At 45.1% G+C, this 8351-nt stretch overlaps 1 protein-coding gene across 2 annotated transcripts in view; it reads right to left on the reverse strand.

The window, feature by feature from the left end:
* The window catches only part of ZNF766 (zinc finger protein 766), a 24044-nt gene that overhangs the window by 3708 nt on the left and 11985 nt on the right, over positions 1 to 8351 (reverse strand). For both annotated transcript variants that reach the window (XM_032264367.1, XM_032264368.1), the window contains exons 2-3: positions 3958 to 4084; positions 2382 to 2510 (exon numbers count right to left, since the gene is read on the reverse strand). In XM_032264367.1, coding sequence (XP_032120258.1) covers positions 2382 to 2510; positions 3958 to 4084 — 256 coding nt within the window. The remainder of the gene's footprint in view (positions 1 to 2381; positions 2511 to 3957; positions 4085 to 8351) is intronic.

The raw sequence follows: 8351 nt of genomic DNA on the forward strand, positions 1-8351 counted from the left end.
ATATATATATATATATATAATAAAGATAAATAAAAGGAAAATTAGAAAATATCTTGATACAAAGGAAAATGTACATATAACACAGCAGAACTCAGGAAATGCAACAAAAACAGTGTTAGAAGGGATAGAGTAATAATGTATGCATACATGAAAATAAGCAAATGCCTGGGTGTGCTTGCTCACATCTGTAATCCCAGCACTTTGGGAGGCTGAGGTGGATCTCTTGAAGCCAGGAGTTGCAGACCAGCCAAGGCAACAAAGCGAGACCCCCCCCATCTCTAAAAAAAATAAATAGGCCAGGCAAGGTGGCTCACGCCTGTAATCCTGGCACCCTGGAGGCCAAGGCGAGCAGATTACGAGGTCAGCTTGGCCAACATGGTGAAACCCCTTCTCTACTAAAATACAAAAAAATAGCCAGGCATAGTGGCATGCACCTGTAGTCCCAGCTACTTGGGAGGTCGAGACAGGGGAATCACTTGAACCTGGGAGGTAGAGGCTGCAGTGAGCCAAGATCCCGCCACTACACTCCAGCCTGGTGACAGAGCAAGACTCCGTCTCAAATAAAAATACATAAAAACAAATTAATTAATTAAATAAATTCTTGTTTCAATTAGTGAGGCACAGTGTCATGTGCCTATAGTCCTGCTACTTGGAAGGCTAAGGTGAGATTGTCACTGGATCCCAGGGATCTATGATCATGCCCCTGCACTCCAGCCTGGGTGACACAGTGAGACCCTATCTCTTAAAAAATAAACAACTATGCCAGGCATGGTGGCTCACACCTGTAATGCTGGCACTTTGGGAGGCCGAGCCGGGCGGATCAGAAGCTCAAGAGACGGGAGACCATCCTGGTCAACATGGTGAAACTCCGTCTCTACTAAAAATACAAAAATTAGCTGGACACGGTGGTGTGTACCTGTAGTCCCAGCTACTCAGGAGGCTGAGGCAAAAGAATTGCTTGAACCCAGGAGGCGGAGGTTGCAGTGAGCTAAGATGGTGCCACTGCTCTCTAGCCTGGAGACAGAGTGAGATGCTACCTCCGAAAAATAAATAAATAAATAAATATCTAGAATAAAATAGCATATAAACAACCTAACTTTCTACCTCCACAAAGGAAAAAAATAAACACAAAGATAGCAGAAGGAAAAAAAAGATTAGAAAATAAAGAACACAGCAGAAAAGCACTAGAGAAAGTCATGAAGCTAAGAGTTCACATTTTGAATAAGACTGACAAACCCTTAAAGTAGAAGAAAGAAACACGAAGTGTATGTCTAAAATAACTAAAATTAGAAATGTAAAAGAGGACATTACAAACAAGTCTATACAAATAAATTGGAAGTTAAATGACATTCAACAACTGTATAACCAAAAATATGATGACCAAGAAGAAAAGAATTGTAAGCCAGGCGTGGTGGCTCATGCCTGTGATCCCAGCACTTTGGGAGACTGAGGCAGGCAGGTCACCTGAGGTCAAGAGTTCAAGACCAGCCTGGCCAATATGGTGAAACCTCGTCTCTACTAAAAATACAAAAATCAGGCCGGGCGCGGTGGCTCAAGCCTGTAATCCCAGCACTGTGGGAGGCCGAGGCGGGGTGGATCACGAGGTCAAGAGATCGAGACCATCCTGGTCAACATGGTGAAACCCCGTCTCTACTAAAAATACAAAAAATTAGCTGGGCATGGTGGCGTGTGCCTGTAATCCCAGCGACTCAGGAGGCTGAGGCAGGAGAATTGCCTGAACCCGGGAGGCGGAGGTTGCGGTGAGCCGAGATCGCGCCATTGCACTCCAGCCTGGGTAACAAGAGCGAAACTGCACCCCCTTAACAAAAAAACAAAAAAAAACAAAAAATACAAGAATCAGCCAGGCGTGCTGGTGGGTGCCTGTAATCCCGGGTACTCGGGAGACTGAGGCAGGAGAATTGCTTGAACCTGGGAGGTGGAGGTGGTAGTGAGTCAAGATCACACCACTGCACTCCAGCCCAGGCGACAAGGCAAGACTCCATTTCCCAAAAAAAAAAAAAAAAAAAAAAAAAAAAAAGGCCAGCCGCGGTGGCTCACGCCTGTAATCCTAGCACTTTGGGAGGCCGAGGCGGGCGGATCATGAGGTCGAGAGATTGAGACCATCCTCGCCAACATAGTGAAACTCTGTCTCTACTAAAATATTTTTAAAAATTAGCTGGGCTTGGTGGCGCGCATCTGTAGTCCCAGCTACTCGGGAGACTGAAGCAGGAGAATTGCTTGATCCCGGGGGGCGGAGGTTGCAGTGAGCCGAGATCGCGCCACTGCACTCCAGTCTGGCGCCTGGTGACAAAGTAAGACTCTCTTTCAAAAAAAAAAAAAAAAAAAATCATGGCTTCCACTCTGTCCATCTGAGCTCTTACCTGTGTTGGTATCTTTGATACCTTCCCATCTACCTGGATTTTTTGCTACTTTCATTTCACTCTCCACAGTCCATGGCTCTGTCCTTTGCTTCATCATGGAGATAATACTCAGGTCAGGAAGACAGATTCCTGTTTATAAAAGAAAGAATCAAGATGTGCTGTGATGTCTCCAAAATCCAAGCCTATGTTTAGGAAGAAGAGATTATATTAAAAATTAATCCTTTTACGCCAGTTAGAATTGTGATTATTAAAAACAGGAGTACTTTTACACTGTTGGTGGGAGCGTAAATTAGTTCGACCATTGTGGAAGACAACGTGGTGATTTCTCAAGGATCTAGAACCAGAAATACCATTTGACCCAGCAATCCCATGACTGGGTATATGCCCAAGAGATTATAAATCATTCTACTATAAAGAAAAAACTGTTAATCAAGAATTCAAGAATAACATTTCACAAATCTACCCATAGACTATCTCCTTCTGAATGCTTAAGGAACACTGTAATAACTGGACATCGAACTCTCTTCCAAGAACTACAGCATCTTGGAAAGGGGTAGAAAACAGGGAACTGACTGGGTGCAGTGGCTCACGCCTATAATTCCAACACTTTGGGAGGCCAAGGCAGGTGGATCACAAGGTCAGGAGTTCAAGACCTGCCTGGCCAACATGGTGAAACCCCGATTTTACTAAAAATACAATATTTAGCCAGGTGTGGTGGCGTGCACCTGTAGTCCCACCTACTCAGGAGGCTGAGGCAGAATTGCTTCAACCTAGGGGGCAGAGGTTGCAGTGAGCAGAGATCACGCCTCTGCACTCCAGAATGGGTACGAGAGCAAGTCTCCATCTGAAAAAAACTTAAAAAAAAAAAAAAAAAAAAAAGGAACAGGGAATGGCCGGGCGCAGTGGCTCACGCCTGTAATCCTAGCACTTTGGGAGGCCAAGGCGGGTGGATCACGAGGTCAGGAGTTCAAGACCAGCCTGGCCATCATGGTGAAACCCCATCTTTTAAAAAAAAAAAAAAAAAAGTTTGTCATAACGTTTTATGGCACACTTAAGAACAGGTACCACCCAAAGATGTATCATGAAGGAGACAGAATATCTGAAGAAAGGGGGCATTTCAAATCCAGAAAGCACACTGGACCTTTTCGTTTCTGAGTCAACAACATTTCTTTTTTTTCTGAGACAGAGTCTTGCTCTGTTACCCAGGCTGGAGTGCAGTGGCACGATCTCAGCTCACTGCAGCCTCTGCCTCTGGGTTCAAGTGATTCTCTTGCCTCAGCCTCCCGAGTAGCTGAGATTACAGGCATGCATCACCATGCCTGGCTGATTTTTGTATTTTTAGTAGAGATGGGGTTTTACCATGTTAGTCAGGCTGGTCTTGAACTTCTGACCTCAAGCAATCCACCCACTTCAGCCTCCTAGACTGTTGGGATTACAGGCGTGAGCCACCATGCCTGGCCAAGTCAACAGGGTTTCAATTTTAGTCATGCAATGTAGGGGCTCCCAAGAGGGACACAAGGGAAAATGCAGAGATACCAAGGGCAGATCCCAACTTCTGGAGGGACATTATCCTTACCCAGGGAGACCAGGTTCCTGTAGTTCTCCAGCATCACATCCCTGTATAAAGTCCTCTGAGCAGGGTCCAGGCATCTCCACTCCTCCTGAGAGAATTCTATTGCCACATCCCTGAATGTCAAGGGTCCCTAAAATAAAAGATGCATTTGACCAACAGGGTATACAGAGAGTACTTATGTTCACATAAAATGAGAAGAGAATTGGCCGGGCGCGGTGGCTCACGCCTGTAATCCCAGCACTTTGGGAGGCCAAGGCGGGTGGATCACAAGGTCAGGAGTTCGAGACCAGCCTGGCCAAGATGCTGAAACCCCGCCTCTACTAAAAATACAAAAATTAGCTGGGCGCGGTGGCACGCGCCTGTAATCCCAGCTATTCAGGAGGCTGAGGCAAGAGAATCGCTTGAACCTGGGACGCGGAGGTCGCAGTGAGCTAAGATCGTGCCATTGCACTCCAGCCTGGATGACAGAGTGAGACTCTGTCCTGGGGGGGAAAAAAAAAAAAAAGGAGAGAATTGTAAAGATTGACTCAACTGACAGGCTGAAGTGAACATTCTCATAAATTCACATTAAGGTATTTTTGAGCTAGTTATGTGTCTGTAATTGCGTTTTTTTATACTTTTCTATAAAAAGTTATGATATTCTCTAAACCAGTGTACATTTTTCATTCAATATCTACCTGAGCTAGAATACAAGTCTCTCTGAAGACACCAACTACTTGAATTGTAGCTCAGGTAGATACTGGGTATCACTTGGTGTGGCAAACATTGATACCTAACACTTCTATAGAGATAACTGTGGGTTAATTTTGTGTCTGGGCATTAGAATCAAACCTAAAGAATCAAACAGTTAAGTAACACATCAGCATCAAAAGTAAACTGACAAATTACCTAACAAGTTCAAGGACAAAAACCTGAATCTGCATCAACAGTCATTATATATGCATACACACATATCCTAATGCATTACTATTCTTTTTTTTTTTTCTCAACATCTCTTTGAAATTGTTTTAATACTATTCTTTTTTTTTTATTTTGAGACAAAGTCTCACTCTGTTGCCAAGGCTGGAATGCAGTGGTGCGATCTCGGGACACTGCAACCTCCACCTCCCGGGTTCAAGCAGTTATCCTGCCTCAGCCACCTGAGTTGCTGGGATTACAGGCGCACACCACCACAGCCAGCTAATTTTTATATTTTTGGTAGAGACGAGGTTTCACCACATTGGTCAGGTTGGTCTTGAACTCCTGACCTCGTGATCCGCCCACCTCAGCCTTCCAAAGTGCTGGATTTACAGATGTGAGCCACTGTGCCCAGCCAATACATTACTGTTCTTACTGCCACCGACTCATTAACATGTACAACACTTTTAAGGTCATGGAAAATATTTCAGATGTAATTTCAGCTGTTCAAAAACGTAAAATTCTTAATGCCTTAGATAAAACTATAGGCTTGCTCATCCATGTACTCATACAAACACATCACACATACACACTTATATATACTTAGAAGCTTATAAAGTAATACACATATACGCTTCTACACATCTACTGAATAAGGAGCTGTCTCTCAATGACCTATGTTTTAGATGATATCTGTCATCCTTTTTAAAAACGATTCTTAGAGACTGAGTCTTGCTATGTTGTCCAGTTTGGAGTGCAGTGGGTAATCATAGCCACCACGCCCAGCCAGTTTCCTGTTCTCTTGCTTCTTTTTCAGCTACGCATTCCCATATCTGTTCCAATGACTCCTTATTAACCCATTCATTCCTCAAGAACCACCTCTAAGAGATTCTCAGTGTCATCCTCCTCCACATCCAGATTAAACCTGTGGTAATGCACTATGTTTGTTTCTGCCAGCATCACCGTAAACACAAGGCATGCACTGGACTATGACGTCATGACTGCTCTGAGGTAGCTGGGCAACCAGAATTTTTCAGCTCCAGTGTAATTTTATGGAACCACCATCATAGGCATGGTCTGTTGCTGACTGAAATGTCCTTAAGTGGTGCATGACTGTATTATGCCTTTTTTTTTTGAGACGGAGTCTTGCCCTGTTGCCCAGGCTGGAGTGCAATGGTGTGATCTCGGCTCACTGCAACCTCTGCCTCCCGGGTTCAAATGATTCTCCTGCCTCAGCCTCCTGAGTAGCTGGGGTTACAGGTGCCCACCACCACGCTCAACTAATTTTTGTATTTTTAGTATCGATTGTGTTTCACCATGTTGGCTAGGCTGGTCTTGAACTCCTGACCTCGTGATCCACCCACCTCAGCCTCCCAAAGTGCTGGGATTACAGGCATGAGCCACCTAGCCCTGCCTATATTATGCAAAAAAAAAAAAAAAAAAAAAAAAAAAAAGGGATTTGAAGACCATCTGATTTGGGTAGCCTCGGGGGTTTCTTGGAAGCAAATCCTATGTGATATGGAGGGATGGCTGTAGAGGGTGACACACTGGACAAAGAGATTATTCAAGTCCTGTGCAAAACAATGGGACAGTGAGAGATTGTATCATCCTACTCAGAAGGGTAAGAAATTTGAAACTTGTGAATTCTTCATTTCTGGAACTTTCCTTGTAATATTCTTGGACTGTGGTTAACCAAGAGTAACTGGAACCTAAAAAGTACACTGGCAGACAAGGAGTAATTACCCTAGAATCAACTTCAAATATTAAGGCTGGGCCCAACCTGAGTATGTGAATGGGAATCTCAGGTAAGAGGATGGGGGCACCAGACACGTATCTGCATTCCAATGTGAAGCCAGGGGTGAGCTCCACTCAGGACAAGCCCAGCACACCCCCACCTCTGGCTCTGTTCTCCCCTTGGGGCCTTGTCACCAGGATCTAGGCCGTGGACAGCAAAAGAGCAGAAAGAATCATCTAGAGCAGCCAACATGGACTACAGTGGGAGTGAGGGTGTAGTGGAGTGTTAAATGTGGGTTGGAGAGGAACACAGAATCCTCCATGAAGCAGGTGACATCAGAACAAAGACCTGAGGAAGAAAAGGTATTTGCGCCTGCAGCTGATGGGCCAGAGAGGTCTAGGCAGAGGGACAGCCCATGTGGAAACCCTGAAGCAGGAGCAACCTTGGCCCCAGACAAGAGTCCTGTGTGGCTGCAGCAGAGGGAACCAGGAAGAGGTCAGAACGGTCCTGGGGTAGCAGATCACACGGGGATGAGGTCGCCAACATTTCCCTCCCATACCTCAAAGGAATTTCAGAAACAACAATTTTCCTCAACTGTTTTAAGCAAATATGTAATTATTTATGTTATAAATTAATGTACTTTCAGGCTGGATGCAGTGGTTCACACCTGTAATCCCAGCACTTTGGGAGGCCCAGGTGGGTGGATCACAAGGTCAAGAGATCAAGACTATCCTGGCTAACATGGTGAAACCCTGTCTCTAGTGAAAATACAAAAAAGTAGCTGGGCATGGTAACATGCAACTGCAGTCCCAGCTACTCAGGAGGCTGAGGCAGGAGAATCGCTTGAACCTGGGAAGCAAAGGTTGCAGTGAGCCGGGATAGCACCACTGCATTCCAGCCTGGTGTTAAAGCGAGACTGTCTCAAAAAAGAAAAAAAAACTTAATGTATTTACAATGTAACATCTTACATATTTTGATTATAAGACAAGTAGTTCAGCTAAGCCTCAGGAAGTACAGGGTCACCCTCATCTAAAATGTGCAGGACTACAGAGGCATGCATTTGGGGGAGTTCAGAAAGTGGCACATATGAAGGGGAGATGCCTGTTAGGTGTCCCAGCAGAGAAGTGAGAGGACAACTGAACACAGGTTTCTAGACCTCAGGGCAGAAGTCTGCAGGGGACATGGAGACATGTAGGCAGGGTTCAAAGCTATGGGATAAGATGATAAAGAAGAGTCGTGTGTGTGGACCGAGATGAGAAGGGTTTTGAGATCTTAGCCTATGCAATATAGGAAAACTCAGTCTGTACCAAAAAATCAAAAAATTACTTGGGTGTGGTGGTATGCACCTAAAGTTCCAGCTACTTGGGAAGCTGAGGCAGGAGGACCTTCGGAGCCCAGGAGTTCAAGGCTGCAGGGAGCTATGATTGCATCACTGCACTCCAGTCTCGGTAACAGAGTGAGATCCTGTCTCAAAACAAAAACAAAAAAGACCTAAATCATGGGACACTCCCACATTCAGAGAAGACAGCTTCAGGAGACACCAGCAGAGGAAACTGGTAAGACAAAAACCTGAAACAAAGTAATTACAAAAAAACTAGCTGGGCATGGTGGCGCGTGCCTGTAATCTCAGCTACTCAGGAGGCTACTCAAAGTAATCCCTTGAGGCAGGAGAATTGCCTGAACCCAGGAGGCCGAGGTTGTGGTGAGTCGAGATTGCACCATTGCACTCCAGCCTGGGTAACAAGAGCGACACTCTGTCTCAAAA

Source organism: Sapajus apella, unplaced genomic scaffold, assembly GCF_009761245.1.
Source record: "Sapajus apella isolate SASKATOON/1434 unplaced genomic scaffold, GSC_monkey_1.0 scaffold144, whole genome shotgun sequence".
Taxonomy (NCBI): domain Eukaryota; kingdom Metazoa; phylum Chordata; class Mammalia; order Primates; family Cebidae; genus Sapajus; species Sapajus apella.